The following is a 17,969-nucleotide window of genomic DNA, read 5'->3' as shown; positions in this document are numbered from 1 at the left end:
AAAACATCAGACAAAATGTAAAAATTAAACATCTATTATTTTTTAAAAAAACACAGCGCATAAAAACAGAATAGAGACTGGTCATATAAAAACCAGAGTGAAACACATGAGCCTAATAGTGCATATGAAAACCCTGACATGTTTCAATTCTTGACGCAAATCTTCATCAGGGGGATGTACCACGGTGGTTGCATAGGACCAATGGTTACATAATCATCATACTTCCTGAGAGGGTTCAGGCTATTGGAGCACAAAGGTCACCATGGAGGTTCCCACTAATGTTAAATCCAAAAGAATATAAGGCTTCAGGGTCTGCTTAAAGTAGATGACAGGAATGCTCCGTAGTATCGATATTCAGCCACAAATGAAAAAAAAATTAGTTGGTGGCTGCCAAGATTCAAAAAAGAAAAGACAAGACATCTTCCCAGCAAAATGGGAACAAACATATGGGCACACCAATCACATGGCCAGTCTGTCCAAAATTAGCATGCAGCACTATGCGGCTCCATTTGTAATCAGATTTGGCTATATATAGTTTCCATTCTTTTGAACACAACCAATGTTCTATTTGTTGGCCATCACCAACAGTTCATCTATCTCACTTGACAGATCAATGACTTCTTGACATTGCAGTGTGTGTTGAGCTGTTTGAGTTACAGATCTTCTTTTGCTCACAATTGTTTTAAAAGCCTACTGCTGTAAATATAATATTTTAGATACTTACAGAATACAGGAAAGAGTTTTCACCAATAGAAAAGAAGATCCACAAAGGAAACAATATGACGGGTACCTGCATAATAAAACATATAGTTTATGTAAAAGATAGTGAACGTGTCCCCCATGTTCCTCCACCCCAAATGTCCCCCATGTCCCTCCACCCCAAATGTCCCCCATGGCCCTCTATCCATCTTTTCTCTTAGGTTCCTCTACTTCTTATGTCCCTTATGTTCTTTCACTCATCCACCATGTCTCTTCTATTCCTTCATCACTCATGTTCTATGTTACTTCACCCGTTATGTCTTTACACTTCACAATCCCATGTCCCCCAAGTCCCCCCATCTATCATGTCTCTTATGTTCCTCTACCCCTCATGGCTCTTAAGTTCCTCTACCCCTCCTGTTCCTTATGTTCCTTCACCCCTTTTGTCTCTCCACCTCGCATGTCCCTCAAGTCCCTCCATCCATCATGTCTCTTAGGTTCCTCTACCCCTCTTATTTCTTAAGTTCCTTCACCCCTTATGTCTCTCCACCTTGCATGTCCTCCATGTCCAACCACCCCTCAGGTCTCTTATGTTCCTCTACTCTCCATGCCCCTTAGGTTCCTCCACCCCTTATGTGTTTCCACCTCACATGTCCCCCATATCCCTCCACCCTTCAGGTCTCTTATGTTCCTCTACCCCTTATGACTTTCCACCTCCTATGCCCCAAAATCCTTCCATTTATCATGTCTCTTATGTTCCTCCACCCTACGTGTCCCTTATATTCCTCCACCTCTTATGTCTCTCCTCTCCACATGCCACCTCTTTCACCGCATTTAATTTGTATATGTGACACCCAACAAACAAGGTCAGTCTGGAATGAGGGAATTAATTTAATGAATTAATACATATTAATTAAATATGTTAAAGCTAATAAAGCCAATTTTCAGATATAACAAAAGAATAACAGAACTTCTGAAAATATGAATTGATTCCATACAACGAATATATACTCTCCCGAAATAACGAATCGTTTCAAAAAGGAATCGTTTCAACATAATAATTATGATGAAACTAAATTATTTACTTATCAAATGAAATAGAAGCAAAATACATTTTTCTGTTGTGAACATCTTGAACAAGAACTAATTAGAGAAGAGCAAAAAATGTCAGCAAGAGTGCCTGCTGGGGCAATTTTATCTCACTTCCTGTGCTAAGGAAGACGTTGAACGTTTAAGTAGCCTGATCCGTAATCCCATAGCTGCAAGTTGATTGTCTAGCACTATGTCTTTCCTGGGTGTAAATGTACAAACAGGTACTTACATAGTGAAGTGGGATGGGCCCCAATTTAGCTAGAATGGAAATATAACAATAAAATAGTCATAATGCAACTGAAGGAACAAAATAATAAAACAGGAACAAAAACTGGAGCAGAAACATTGCAGAGTGTGTTTGTACAATATAACTGGAGACAATACAGCAACAATACAGTTCAATACAAGAGGGATAGGAGGGCCTGATCCTGGGAGCTTACAATCTAGGAGATATGCTATGTCTCTGTATTCATTCAAGCCTGACTACTATTATGAGTTCCTTTTCTTTCTCTCCCTCTTCTTCCATCTCTCTCCCTCCCTCTTCTTCCATCTTTCTCCCTCTTCTTCCATCTCTCTCCCTCCCTCTTCTTCCATCTCTCTCCCTCTTCTTTCATCTCTCTCTCTCCCTCTTCTTCCATCTCTCTCCCCCTCTTCTTCCCTCTCTTTCTCCCTCTTCTCCCCTCTCTCTTTCTCCCTCTCTCTCTCCCTCTCTCTCTCTCCCTGTTCTTTCATCTCTCTCTCTCCCTCTTCTTCCACCTCTCTCTCCCTCTTCTTCCCTCTCTTTCCCCCTCTTCTTCCCTCTCTCTTTCTCCCTCTCTCTTCTTCCATCTCTCTCTCCATCTTCTTCCCCCCCTCTCCCTCTTGTTCCCTCTCTCTTACCCCCTCTCTCCCCCTCTCTCTCCCTCTTGTTCCCTATCTCTCTCTCCCTCTTCTTTCCTCTATCTCCCTCTTCTTCACTTTCTTTTCCTCTTCTCCCCTCTCTTTCCCTCTTCTTCCCTCTCTTTCTCCCCCACCCTCACTCACTCTCACTCTCTCTCTCTCTCTCTTCCCCCCCCCTCTCTCTCTCTCTCTCTTTCTCCCTCTCTTCTTCCCTCTCTTTATCCCTCTTCTTCCCACTCCCTCTCTCCCCCTTCTTCCCTCTCGTTCCCTCTACTTCTCTCTCTCTCCTTCACTTTCTCTCTCTCTCCCTTGTCTTTCCTCTCTCCCTCTTCTTCCCTCTCCCCCTCTACTTCTCTCTCTCTCTCCATCTTCTTCTCTCTCTCCCTCTTCTTCCCTCTCTCTTTCTCCCACTTCTTTCCTCTCTTTCCCTCTTCTTCCCTCTCTCTCCCTCTTCTTCCCTCCGTCTTCTTCCCTCTCTCTTTTCCTCTTCCTCTCACTCTCTCTCTTTCCTTGACAAGTGTAGAATAGATGCCCTCCAATCTTTACCCCAAGCCTGCTAGGCCACCCCCCCACCCCAAATATACAATATAGGAACAGAACCAGATTTGGAGTCAAAATTGCCATTGCAGCCTTTTACTCACAAATAAATTAATTAAATTTAAATACCATAACAGTCCTTGAAATAGAAACAGAAATAAAGCTTGGTGGTCTTTGACGGCAACAAACACAACCTATATTCCCCGTGGAAAACCTTTTGCTTAGATACGTTCACCTTTCATAACATGTTACATATTACACCCATATTCAGGTTGTAACATGTTATGATCAGACCGGCCTCCACTACCACCTTTGACAGCTAACGGGATATCTTCTCCCCCCACTCATTCACAGTCCCAAAAGTCTCAGCGGCTGTAGAGTGCAGTGGTAGTTCATTGAATCTTCCTGTCAGTATATCTGCTTGCTCATATATCCCATATATTTTATACTCCCCATACATCCCGTACATCCTGTACACCCCGTACGCCCCGTACATCCCATACACCCCGTACATCCCATACACCCTGTACATCCCGTACATCTCGTAAACCCCATATATCCCAAACATCCTGTACATCCTGTACATCCTGTACATCCCGTACACCCCATATATCCCGAACATCCTGTACATCCCGTACACCCCGTACATCCCATACACTCCGTATTCCCCATACACCCCGTACACCCCGTACATCCCATACACCCGTACACCCCATACATCCCATACACCCTGTACATCCTGTACATCCCGTACACCCCGTACATCCTGTACGGGCGAGCAAATACACTGACAGGTCAGCAGTCTCTCAGTCTGTACAGACTCTGCCTCTTCTCTCCCTCTCCGTGCCCATTTGAAGACATTATGGCCACCAAAGAGCACATGACAAGTTCTCCTGCTGAAGAACGGAGATAGAAGAGGTGGAGAAGCTTGAGGGGGTTGAGGAAAGTCTGGAGACAAGAAGAGTAACCAGAAGAAGAGGGAAGAAAGCCATCAACATGACTTTTGAGGAGATGGTCAACATGGTTGCTATTCTCCAGAAGAAGGATTATGATTGTCGGGAGAAAGTCTACAAAAATATGAACATCACGTAAGATGCTGTTTTAGAGAAGGCCATATAGGAAGGCTGTCCACAAGGTTTAGGAGGGTGTCTATGGGAAGTGTAAGGGAATTCCTGTACGGCAACTGACTAATAGAAATAAGCATAGGCTCAAGCATGCGTGCAGGAATGCGCGTGCACGGGTGCACACACGCGGGAGCGTGCCCACTGTTTCTGGCACCAGACAGGCTATTTAAAGGAAGCTCTTATTCTCTGTAAGTGCTGACTGGTCTTCAGCTAAGTTCCTGTTTCCTGCTGTATCCTGTGTGTATCAGTTACTGACCCGGCTTGCCATTGACCTGCTCTTGGATTCTGTTTATGCTTCTGCTCATCAGTTTCTGATCCTGGCTTCCTCCTGACCAGGGGCGGACTGACAACTCATGGGGCCCCCGGGTAATAGGGGATCATGGGGCCCCTGTGTCCTCACACACACTCAAACCACACCCAAAAAATCCTATGAAAAGGTACTAGGGGCATCTCATGGGGCCCCCTACTGACCCTGGGCCCTCAGGCAGTGCCCGAGTGCTCGAATGGTCAGTCCGCCCCTGCTCCTGACCATGTCCCTGTCTGATGTTTCGGTACCTCATCGCCTGCGCGTTGCTGACCCTGGCTATTGCATTGACTACACTTCTGGCTCCAGTTTTGGCTCTACAGTCCTGGCTCTACAGTCCTGCCGAGTGCCTGTCCAGTCTGTCATTACATCAGCTCCGGTTATCACGGTGTGTTCCGGCCTCACGCATATCAGAAGTTCCGGCAAGCCACGTACACAGATCTTGCAGTTCCAGTGGAGTGCATCTGTAACCCCAGCTGGCCGTCCCCACATCAACTCTGTTCCTGACTGGATGCCCATCACCAGCCACAAGTTCCACAGTCAATATCCACAGGCACTCGTGTTCCTCCTGTCCCTCGGCACCATCTGTTTCACCATCAGTGGGGCTTGGGTTGGAGATACAAGAGAGGCTGACCTCGTCAATTCAGACTTCTATCAGGTACGTGACAGGAAGGTTTGACCATTCTTCCAGAAGCATATTTGTGAGGTCAGGGACTGATGTCGGGGGAAGGAGACCTGGCTCACAGTCTCCACTTTAATTCATATCAATGGTGTTCTGTCCTGTTGAGGTCAGGACTCTGTGCAGGCCAGTCAAGTTCCTCCACCCCAAACTCGCTCATTCATGTCTTTATGGAGCTTGCTTGCTTTGTGCCCCTCCACCAAACTTTACACTTGGCACAATGCAGTCAGGCAAGTACCATTCTCCTGGCAACCACCAAACCCAGACATGCCCATCGGATTGCCAGACAGAGAAGCATGATTGGTCACTCCAGAGAACACATCTACACTGCTCTAGATCCCAGTGGCGATGTGCTTTACACCACAGCACCCGACGCTTTGCATTGCACTTTGTGATGTAAGGCTTGGATGCAGCTGCTCGGCCATGGAAACCCATTCCATGAAGCTCTCTACGCACTGTTGTTGGGCTCATCTGAAGGCCACACCAAGTTTGGAGGTCTTTAGTTATTGACTTCTGCACACTATGCGCTGACCCGGCCCTGTCATGTGACGTGGCCTACCACTTGGTGGCTGAGTTGCTGTTGTTCCCAGTCACTTCCACTTTGTTATAATCCCACTAACAGTTGAGCGTGGAATATTTAGTAGCCAGGAAATGTCATGGATGGACTTATTGCCCAGGTGGCCACCTATCACGGGACCACGCTTGGAGTCACTGAGCTCCTGAGAGCGACCCATTCTTTCACCAATGTTTGTAGAAGCCGTCTGCATGCCTAGGGGCTTGATTGTATACACCTGTGTCCATGGAGGGGATTGGAACACCCGAATCACATGATTTGGAGGGCAGGGACAATACTTTTGGCAATATAGTGTATATTGCGCTGCAATTGGACAAATGCTCAGTTATTGCAGGAATGTACAGTTATTGTACAATTGTATAATAAAAATGTGTTTTTCTAAAGAAGATGTTCATATTTTCATATAGAAACATTGTCTACCCTGTCATATATGACAGAATTAAAAAAAAGATAAATAATTTTTTTGGCACAATAAATATGTGCTTGTTCAGCATAATTTTGTGTTGAGTGTCCTCTTAAATATATATATATTTATTCACAGAGTGACACTGTGTTCTGTATTCAGCAGACTTGCTGTTTTTTCTGCCATTTCTGATTGATATATGAAGTATGAGGTCCATTAAACATACACAGACGTGTGTTCTTGCCACTTTTCTTGCAGACATATTGACACCTCATGTATCGAGCAGACTTGCTGCAGCCTGCTTTTTTAATTTATTTTTTTCCTGTAATTTCTGCTTTCTTGTAAATGAGTAGCTCAATATCATTTCCTGCTAGTATATGAAAAATTGTTCTTTACAGATGTTTTTTTTTGTTTTCCTTCTGGGTCATGCACAGTTGTATGTCAATTAATACAATTCCCCCATTAATGATATGAAATTTGGCTAGTTTTCTGAAAAAAAAAAACCCAACGTGTTGGATCAGTATGAAAATCGCATGTCGCAGCTACCGCACTAATGATCACTTTCGATGTGTATTGTCGTTCAGAATTTGTATTGTGTCTGGTCTGCCTAAGAGAGAGGAGTCCTGAGACATACAGCTGGAATATCACTTAAAGCAGAGTTCCCGCCATCTTTGTGTTTATTAAAAGTCAGCTGCTACAAAAACTGTAACTACTGACTGTTAATAAACACACACTGACCTGTCCCGGAGTCCAGCGATGTGCTCACCAACGCCATCCCTTGTCTCCTTCTATCCTCCACAGCGCCGGCATCTCAACTGTGGGCACCAGGCTGTGACAGCGTGTTGCCCACTGCGCATGTGCGGGTAGTGCTGCGCATCCTGATTGGTCCAGTAGACTACGGGAGGAAGGAGGGGGCCAGACCTCCTGCTCACTTTGCACTGCAGATTTTCAAAAGCACATTTTTTGAGAAAAAATACACTTTAATGTATTGTAATGTACAAAAAACACAACATCACACCCAATTATTTGGTAGAATATAAAAGATGATGTACATAGATACCAGACATATCTGTATCACACGTTAAAATTGTGTATGCCCGTGGAATGTCGCCCAATTGTGGTACCTCAAAATCTCCATAGTCAATGCCTTAACAGCCTTTACAGGCTACCAGCTTAGAGTTAGGAGAAGTCTGGTGCTGGAATTATTGTTCCCACACTGATGTTCGTGGTGATACCTCACATGTGTGGTTTCGACATTACATATGCATGCGGGATTGTGACATGCATTCACCTTTGCGCATGAGCACGGGAGACGGAGGCACTTTAATTTTTTTTATTATTATTTATTGAATTGTTTCTATCAACTTTATTGCTATCACAAGGGATGACAGGTCCTCTTTATGGAGAGATATGGGGTTTATGAGACCTCAGATCTCTCCTCTGACCTCCAAAGCATCTGATCCAACCAAGATAGGGAATGTTTCCCTTCACTTCCTCTCCTGCAACAGGAAAATGGAGGAATTCCCTAAAATGTGAAGGTAAATGGCGTCTAACCCTAGGTTCATATTTTCCGCAGCATTTTGCAGAAACGCACAGGATTCCATTTAACACAATTTCCTATGGGATACGTTCACATGTCTGCGTTTTCACCCCGTGTGTTTTGCGTTCTTTAGAATTCAATGGAAATGCTGCAGAAAATCATGGAGTGCATTTTTGCTGTGTTTTTTATGCATTTTAATCTGCCTAGCAACAATAAAATAATTAATAATAAAAAACGCAATAAAAGCGTGTCAAAAATGATGTGCAAAAATGGATCAAATGCAAACTGCATAGGTGTGAACCTAGCCTTAGACAGTTGTTAACAGAACAGGTGTCACCATTGGGAGATTTATGCTTTCCTCCTGCAGTGGTGACAACTGTAAAATTTTGGATTTCCTATGACTTTCTGACTCAGTGACAATGGTGACTTGGACAAATAAAGAGAGTGAATCTACCCAATGGGGACACAGAAACGGGCAGGAGTTTTACACTTCATCATCTTCATTCAAAACATAAAAAAAGACAGCTATACATGCAAGGTATCCGTGGGGCCGCATATATGCGGACCCGTCTTTGTGCTGGAAGTGCGCCGCACAGTGCACTCCCAGCACAGAGATTGGGCTCTTATCGAGAACCCCGAGAAGTCTGGCACTAACGATCGGGACTGGGAACTCCTGGTTGTGGTCACCTGATCACTGTTATAGCGTCTGATTGGCCATCACAGTGATCAGTCTACCCCTGGTTTTTTTTCTCCTCTTAATGGAGAGATAGATACACTGTATATGTCTTTCCTTGCAGGAGAGAAAGATGTAAATAAACAAAAGGGTTATGGTTAGTGATAGGGTCAAGGTAAGGGTCAAAGATCAGGGTCAGTATATTCTGGAGAGGATTTTAAAAAGCAATTTTTTAATTATTATCAGTGTCAGTTAGTGTCAGTGTCAGTGTGTTTTACGTAGGATAAAAATACCAAAATGGCCGCTATTGTTTCTGGGCCGCAGTATAGATACTAATAACAAATAACATACACAGAGGTGGTATCACTGCGGGTGTCAGGAACAGGAGAATTTATTTTGGGTTGTTCTCTGATGGTAAGACTGTCCGTAGGGCACACTGGGCATTTGCCTGGTGGGGCGGGGCCACCAAATCCGGGGCCTGTTAATGATCAAGCCGCACAGTTGGAGGTAAGCGGCGACCACGGTCCAACCAGGTCTATCACAGAGTGCGGCCACTGCTCACCATGTCTGTGTCTCCTCTCCCAGCTCTCCCTCCTCACCAACCATATCATTCTATCAGCAGAGCAGGGGGCAGAAAGACGTGGACAGGGACACACACAGGAAGGGGAGGGGGAGGATCAGGTTCTGCGTTCTCTCGATCTGACTCCCCCTTTACTAACCCATGTCAAAGTTGAAAAATTGTGTTCAGGCATTAATATTTGCTTTCCTCTCCGTCACTAAGGGGTTAAAGTGGAATTTTACATAACATATAAAAATGAGTGAGCAGGCAGTTTTTTTTGTATTGCAGAAGAGACATACTATTTTTCGATTGCTATAAAAAATTTTTACCTGCCTGTTTATCTGAAAAAGTACACTACACGGCGCATGCGTGGGAGTTACATCACATTGGCACGGCCACTCAACATGGCTGAGGATCCCTAACCCAGAAGAAGACCAGGTGAAGGCATCAGCACCAGCATGGGAGCTCACTGACATCTTGTCACTGAAGGGAAGGAGAGAAAAGCTCCACTTTAAGACCTGCTGATATCAATTGAAAGGCAACTTTCACAACTGTGCCCACTTTCTGCATAAATGAGTATATTTGTGGATTTTTAGTATCTTGTTCTGGTTCATGGCTGATCTTAGGCTGATCAACGTGTTGTGGAACCCTTAACGTACCCCTTTGGATCAGGTCAATTATCGGCCGCACTTTCTCTCTCAATTTTTGCTTGTTTTGCTTCTCTGTTTTGGTGAACAGGAAAATGTCACAAGTCTTGTTCTGAAGGGTGGGCTGACTGCTCAGGATTCTTTGCTTTACTTCCTCACTGCTGTCCTCCAGATCATCAATGACTGTTATGACTTTATTTTGTCCTGTAATACGAAGGGAAGGGGTCAGGTCTATCATTTATCTACAGTGCCTTGAAATGTATGCACCCCCTTTGAAATGCTCCACATTTGGTCATGTTACAACCAAAACCGTCAATGTATTTTATTGGGATTTGATGTGATGGAGCAACACATAACACACAGTAACACATAATTGTGAAGTGGAAGGAAAATGAGAAATGATTAACATTTTTTAGAAATAAATCTGTGAAAAGTGTGGCAGCATTTGCATTCAGCCCCACCCTCCCCCGGAGTCAATACTTTGTAGAACCCCCTTTCACTGCAATTCCAGCTGCAAGTCTTTTTGGGGATGTCTCTTTGCACATCTAGAGAGGGACATTTCTGCCCATTGTTTGCAGAATCACTCAAGCTCTGTCAGATCAGATGGAGAGCTTCCCTGAACAGCAATTTTCAAGTCTGGCCACAGATTCTCCATTGGATTTAGGTCTGGATTGTGACTGGGCCATTATCACACATGAATATACTTTGATCTGAACCATTTCATTGTAGCTTTGGTTGGATGTTTTGGGTCCTTGTCCTGCTAGAAGGTGAACCTCCGCCCCGGTCTCAAGTCTTTTGCAGACTCTAACAGGTTTTCTTCTAAAATTGCCTTGTATTTGGCTCCATCCATCTTCCCATCAACTCTGACCAGCCTCCCTGTCCCTGTCAAAGAAAAGCATCCCCACAACATGATGCTGCCACCACCATGTTTCATGGTGGGGATGGTGTGCTCAGAGTAATGTGCATTGTTAGTTTTCCACCACACATAGCATTTTGCTTTTAGGCCAAAAAATTCAATTTTGGTCTCCTCTGACCAGAGCCCCTTCTTCCACATGTTTGCTGTGTCCCCCACATGGCTTCTCACAAACTGAAAATGGGATTTCTTATGGCTTTCTTGCAACAATGGCTTTCTTCTTGCCACTCTTCCCTAAAGCCCAAATTTGTGGAGTGCACGACTAATAGTTGCCCTAAGGACAGACTCTCCCACCTGAGCTGTGGATCTCTGCAGCTCCTCCAGAGTTCCCATGGGCTTTCTGGCTACTTCTCTGGTGAATGCTCTCCTCTCCTGTCAGTTTAGGTGGACGGCCATGTCTTGGTAGGTTGGCAATTCTGGCATACTCTTTCCATTTTCAGATGATGGATTGAACAGTGCTCCATGAGATGTTCAGAGGTTGGGATATTTTTTATATCCTTACCCTGCTTTAAATGTCTCAACAACTTTATCCCTAACCTGTCTGGTGTGTTCCTTGGCCTTCATGATGCTGTTTGTTCACTAATGTTCTCTAACAAACCTCTGAGGGCTTCACAGAACAGCTGGATTTATACTGAGATTAAATTATACACAAGTGGACTCTGTTTACTAGTTAAATAACTTCTGAAGGCAATTGGTCCTCTAGATTTTAGTTAGAGGTATCAGCGTAAAGGCTGCTTAATACAAATGCACACCACATTTTCAGATATTTATTTGTAAAACATTTTGAAAACCAGTTATCTTTTTCCTTCCATTTCACAATTATGTGCCACTTTGTGTTGGTCTATCACAAAAAGTCCCAATAAAATACATTTACATTTTTGTTTGTAACATGACAATATGTGGAAATTTCAAGGGGGATAATTTGTTTTTAAAGGAACTGTAATTCCATACTGACCACAATACATATACAGCATGAAGGGACATTCTTCTTTCTGCCTTAATGTAGGTCAGTGTTGGTCAATGCAACTGAATTGCACATTTGTGGCTTATCATCACAATGAATAGTGGGGGGCCAATGTAGCCAGCACCATTGAGTACATATCCTGGCTCTGTGATGAATAGTGGGGGGCAGGGGCAGACAGTTTAGGCCTGAAGATGGCTTTTTTACTTACCAAGTTTGTTAGACAGCAGGCATATCTCGTCATCGTAGAAGGAATCAGTGACATCGGTGATATTAATTCGGCCTCTGTTTTTGCTGTGATACAATATGGCCAATTGGCATTGGTTGAGGGATTTTATCAGGTCATAGCGATTGTTATTAGATATGTAGAATGGAAGAACGTTACAGCATTCGTTTAGCTGGTCCATTAACCAGGCATAGTCAGATTCATCGGACCTGGAGAATATTCCAACGTTTTGTGTCATCCGTAGATGTTCTAGGAAACACAAGTCTGCGTAAAAAAAAATAGAAAAATACCAACTGAGTTATTATATAAATTGGCCATTTTCTGTTTCCTGACCTCTTTCTAGGGTGCCTTCGGAAGACCTCAAGCTTTTTACCCAGCAGGACATCAGAAAATGAAATGGAACTTGGGGCAAGTGGGAAAAATGGAATTCTGGGCAAAAAGTAAAATTATAATTATGATGTGTCCCCCAGTAGTGTTATAACTTGTCGATCCTGCCAGCCGATTTGTTATTTTTCAATTTCCGGTAATACAGTGACAATGCTGTCAGTCTGCCTTTCTCCCTGTGGAAAGGGTAGTGTTAGGGGGCGCGTGTAGTTTTAAAATCCAACTTGGGGCACCAAGTGAGGCCTCTCCACAATGCAAAGCCTTTTCTATGCTCCCGCAGCCTTCCTTCATGATATGTGACTGGTCCCCAGCTACCTCCTCTATAAATCTGGCATTGTACATATACAGCCTTTCCTTTACCCTAGAAATAACATGCATTTGACCCCTGCATCACAAGGGTGATGGGGGGGCATGCAAGGGAATTTTTTTTGTAAGTCCCAGAATTCAACTTTAAATTGGTTATGCTACTTTATTCTCTTAACAAAATCATATGAACAATATATATGAGAACTATTTACCTAATAGCCAACAGTGTCATTTATTATAGGTACTTATATAGCGCCGTCAATTTCCGCAGCACTTTACATATACACGGCTCAAAAAAATTAAAGGAAGACTTTGAAAACCCATCAGATCTTAATGGGGAGAAATCTCCTGATGGATCTCTATACTGACATGGACGGGGTGATGTGTTAGGAATGTAAGGATGTCCCATCGTTTAATGGAAATTAAAATGATCGACCTACAGAGGACTGAAATCAAAGTGAAAAAATGATGCAGCAGGCGAGTCCATTGTGCTGAAATGTCATTGCAGCAACTCAGAATGGTCCTCAGTAGTTTATATGGCCCCCACGTGCTTGTATGCATGTCAATGACAATGTCGGGGGAGGCTCCTAATGAGACAAAGGATAGTTTCCTGGGGGATTTCCTCCCAGATCTGGACCAGGGCATCACTGAGCTCCTGGACAGTCTGAGGTGCAACCTGGCAGAGTCGGATGGACCGAAACATGACATCCCAGAGGAGTTCTATTGGATTTAGGTCAGGTGAGCATGGGGGCCATTCAATGGTATCAATTCCTTCATCCTCCAGGAACTGCCTGCATACTCTCGCCACATGAGGCCGCACATTGTAGTGCACCAGGAGGAACCCAGGACCCTCTGCACCAGTGTAGGGTCTGACAATGAGTCCAATGATTTCAACCCGATACCTAATGGCAGTCAGGGTGCCATTGTCTAGCCTGTAGAGGTCTGTGTGTCCCTCCATGACTCCCCAAACCATCACTGACCCACCACCAAAACGGTCATGTTGAATGATGTTACAGGCAGCAGAATGTTCTCCACGGCTTCTCCAGACCCTTTCATGTCTGTCACATGTGCTCAGGGTGAACCTGCTCTCATCTGTGAAAAGCACAGGGTGCCAGTGGTGGACCTGCCAATTCTGGTGTTCAATGGCAAATGCCAATTGAGCTCTGTGGTGCAGGGCAGTGAGCACAGGGCCCACTAGAGGGTGTCGGGCCCTCAGGCCCCCCTCATGAAGTCTGTTTCTGATTGTTTGGTCAGAGACATTCACACCAGTGGCCTGCTGGAGGTCATTTTGTAGGGCTCTGGCAGGGCTCATCCTGTTCCTCCTTGCACAAAGGAGCAGATACCGGTCCTGCTGATGGGTAAAAGACCTTCTATAGCCCTGTCCAGCTCTCCTAGAGTAACTGCCTGTCTCCTGGAATCTCCTCCATGCTCTTGAGACTGTGCTGGGAGACGCACCAAACCTTCTGGCAACGGCACACATTGATGTGCCATCCTGGAGGAGTTGGACTGCCTGTGTAACCTCTGTAGGGTCCAGGTGCAGTCAGAAAAGATGAGTAGGGAAAAAAATGTCAGTGGCCCCCACCTGTAAAACAATTCCTGTTTTGGGGGTCATCTCACTGTTGCCCATCTAGTCCACCTGTTGTTAATTTCATTAACACCAAAGCACCTGAAATTGATTAACAACCCCCTCTGCTACTTACCTGACCAGATCCATATCCCAGGAGTTTCATTGACTTGATGCTAGACTCTGATTACAAAGTATGCTTTTTGTTTTTTTGAGTAGTGTATATCGTACATTCACATCAGTCCCTAACCCTCAAGGAGCGTACAAGTCCCATATATACATACACATACTAGGGACAATTCAGATAGGAGCCAATTAACCTACCAGCATGTCTTTGGAGTGTGGGAGGAAACACAGGCACAGGGAGAACATGCAAACTCCAGGCAGGTGGTGCTGTGGTTGGGATTTGAACCAATGACCCTAGCAGGGGCGGACTGACCATTTGGAAACTCAGGCACTGCCCAAGGGCCCAGGGTCAGTAGGGGGCCCCATAAGATGCCCCTGGTACCTTTTTCATAGGCTTTTTTGAGTTTGGGCAAGGACACAGGGGCCCCATGATTCCCTATTGCCCGGGGGCCCCATGAGTTGTCAGTCTGCCCCTGGACCCTAGTACCGCCAGGTGGAAGTGCTGACCACTTAGCCAATGTATCTGTTGTATAATAATATATCTATTGTTCCCTCCCAGACCCCCCCACCTGTCTCTCCTCTTCCTATCTGTCTTGTATCTGTTGTATAATAATATTTCTGTTGCAGAACGTTGTATAATATTGTGTGTGTTGCATATTGTTGTACCTGTTGTATGAAGATATATCTGTTGTTTCCTCCCAGCCTGTTTCTTTGCGTCTCCCTGTCAGATCTGTTATCTTACCCCTCCCCCCCCGTTACCCCTTTGCAGGATCTCTGAACTTACTGTGAATGTTGGGGTCCCGTCTTCTCCTGATAACAAAAGAAAAGATTCTGGTGAAAGTGAAACTAACTGCAAGAGGAGGAGGAGGAAGGGAGGACATGCTGTATGAAGAGCATACCACAATGAGAATATTTAACTCTCACAGACGACCGTGTGTTTAGCGCACATTCAGGCATTTTTGGAGTTTTTGCACATTCTTCTTCTTTTTGGGCTAGGAAAGCTAGTTACCAGGCAAGAAAATGCACAAAAAAGCATGTTACACTAATTTTCAGGCACTTCCATTGAGGTCTACTGGGGCCAAAACATGTCACTTTGCCCCAAAGGAGCTCATGTACTTTTTCGGGCATATTTAAATATAAAAAAAGGTAAATTTATTGAAACTGGAGCTGTCAGAATCTGGTGCAGCTGTACATGGGAGCCAATCAGCTTCCATCTTCAACTTGGTCAATTTAATTATTTCAGGTGCTTATGTAGCATTGTATATTTACACATGGCGCTTCACATATATATTGTACATTCACATCAGTCCCTAACCCTCAAGGGGCGTACAGTCTAAGGCCCCTAACTCACATTCATACATACACATACTAGGGACAATTTAGACAGGAGCCATTAACCTACCAGCATGTCTCTGGAGTGTGGGAGGAAACCAGGGTACCTGGAGAAAACCCACACAGCCACAGGGAGAACATGCAAACTCCAGGCAGGTGGTGCTGTGGTTGGGATTTGAACCAATGACCTTAGTACTGCCAGGTGGAAGTGCTAACCATTCAGCCACTGTGCTGCCCAATGAAGATTTGACTGTATAACCTGGAAGCTGATTGGTTTCCATGCAGAGCTGCACCAGTTTTTGTCCAAATGAAGTCTTAGTAAATCAACTCCATAGCATTGAGTGCGACTTTCAAGAATGTTGCAGCATGAATATTAGTAAATAAGGTGAAGCAAAGTTCACTTAGTATATTCAGCCATGTGTGAGGAAAATTTTTTTTAAAAAAAGAGAAAGAAAACAAAAAAAATTGATTTTTGCTGGAAAATGATTGGTTGCGTGAGCTTTGCTCTGGTCTGCAAAACCATTACACAGAGCAGGTAAGTATAAGTGCTTATAAGTATTACCTCTGTTCCCCTTTTAACTGTAATAAAACTAAATTCATCCTATTATATAAAGAACAGGCCTATTGTGGACACCTTTGAATGAAGGAGAAACACACACTTGTGGTTGTACCTTTTTTTTTTTTTTTTTTGTAAAAGCGGGTGGAGCTCTTCAGATGGACCTATTACATTTTACCTCTGCCATAAAAGAATTGTAATCTTAACAGGAAATTTTGAGATGCTGAGCTATGTGGAAGATCCTCACATTTAACACATTGCTCTAAGATGTCCAAGGAGTATTAACCACTGCATAAAAGCATTTTAAGATCTCTTAAAATGTAAGAGGTCCATCAAAAGAGCTCCACCTGCCCCTTGCCTAGGTGAGAATGATAGCTCCTCCACTCCTCAAACCTCCTTGGATATGCACCTACCAAATACCGGGAGCCATCAGTTTTAATACAGCGGCTAAAGAAGAGTGGGTGGCCTGAGTTTATTTTTTGAAGAAAACTCCGCTTAAAAGGATTATGGAGTATGCATAGAAGGAGTATGGAGTATGCATAGAAGGAGTATGGAGTATGCATAGAAGGATTATGGAGTATGCATAGAAGGATTATGGAGTATGCATAGAAGGAGTATGGAGTATGCATAGAAGGATTATGGAGTATGCATAGAAGGAGTATGGAGTATGCATAAAAGGAGTATGGAGTATGCATAGAAGGAGTATGGAGTATGCATAGAAGGAGTATGGAGTATGCATAGAAGGAGTATGGAGTATACAGGTTTGCTTTACCCAGATTACATCAAGGAGATTTATCCATAAGGCTGTGATGACATCTTAAAGATCTCCTCTTTGGAGTGCGTTCTTTGGAATTGTATCATACCCTGGTGATTTTTAAGGCATGATTATTATTTCAATTTGGTAATGGTATTTACTCCTTACACAATAGAAGTATACACAGATATTGACACTTGTTGTTTGATGTTCGTTTTTGCACTGATTCACTGTCACAGTTGACACATTAACTCACTTTTTCACTGTCAGTGGTCATGTGTGTTTTTTACACAGTGTATTGTTTAAATATTGGTTTATCAAGGATCACGCACTATGTAAATTTTCTTTTTTTGAGGTTTACTTTGTTCGTGGGAGTCACTTGGAAGGCTCAAACACCAGGATTTTTTTGGAATTACCACTTTATGACTTTATAATTTTTGAAGGACACAAGTATATGATTTTATACACTGATTTGAATTTGGCGATTATTGTTTATTATGGAGACTTTTTGATATTATTTTATTTTTTGATTCTTTATTTATTTTTCATGATTTGGGGAATTGTATATGGTATAGGTAGCATATGTTAAGTAAGTCACAACTTGTAAAAATAGCAGTGACATCATGACAGTGCTGTACATAATCTGTGCAGAAGGCAGCACTGTTGGAGCGACCCAGCAGGTCCCACCTAATTCTGACTGCCTGCAGAAAACTACAGGAGGCAGAGATAAGAACAGTCATCTAAAAATTGAAGATCCTAAGAGAAAAATAGCCTAAGAACATTCAATCTTGAGAGTTAACATTCACCATTAGAAAAAATAGCCTGGACACTGTAGGCTATGAATATTCGACCAGCGGGAGACCACTGCACTGTGTATAGTTTATGGACTCTCCTGTGCAAAAGGCTGAATGAATCTCCAGCTACACTGTGAGTAATATTAGCACTGCTAATTGTGACAGTTTCCTCCTGGTTGTTAGGGAGCTGGCACCTGCCAGTGTCCTAACAACTAGTGACTCATTCGCACTTTGCAAATTCAGCCAGGGATTGTAAGCTCTAACAAGCAGGGCCCTCTGTTTCCTCTTGTACCAAATTGTATTGTAACTGTCTACCTTCACTTTGTAAAGCTCTGCGCAAACT

At 43.7% G+C, this 17,969-nt stretch overlaps 2 protein-coding genes across 3 annotated transcripts in view; both read right to left on the bottom strand.

Moving 5' to 3' along the window:
- Positions 1–15,031, bottom strand: part of LOC149451948 (uncharacterized) — a 33,698-nt gene extending 18,667 nt beyond the window's left edge. The window contains exons 1-5 of the mRNA XM_089689895.1: positions 14,975–15,031; positions 11,796–12,074; positions 9,723–9,914; positions 2,021–2,049; positions 725–790 (exon numbers count right to left, since the gene is read on the bottom strand). Of these exons, the coding sequence (XP_089546021.1) occupies positions 725–790; positions 2,021–2,049; positions 9,723–9,914; positions 11,796–12,048 (540 nt within the window). The 5' untranslated portion in view covers positions 12,049–12,074; positions 14,975–15,031. The remainder of the gene's footprint in view (positions 1–724; positions 791–2,020; positions 2,050–9,722; positions 9,915–11,795; positions 12,075–14,974) is intronic.
- Positions 1–17,969, bottom strand: part of LOC149451947 (uncharacterized) — a 92,346-nt gene that overhangs the window by 32,477 nt on the left and 41,900 nt on the right. The gene's annotated exons all lie outside the window — the stretch shown is intronic.

This window comes from Staurois parvus, unplaced genomic scaffold (assembly GCF_062004578.1).
Source record: "Staurois parvus isolate SC_StPar_1 unplaced genomic scaffold, SC_StPar_1.0 ptg000503l, whole genome shotgun sequence".
Classification (NCBI taxonomy): Eukaryota; Metazoa; Chordata; class Amphibia; order Anura; family Ranidae; genus Staurois; species Staurois parvus.
The sequence above is the reverse complement of the archived record's forward strand: the minus strand, read 5'-3'. Positions and strand labels throughout refer to the sequence as shown.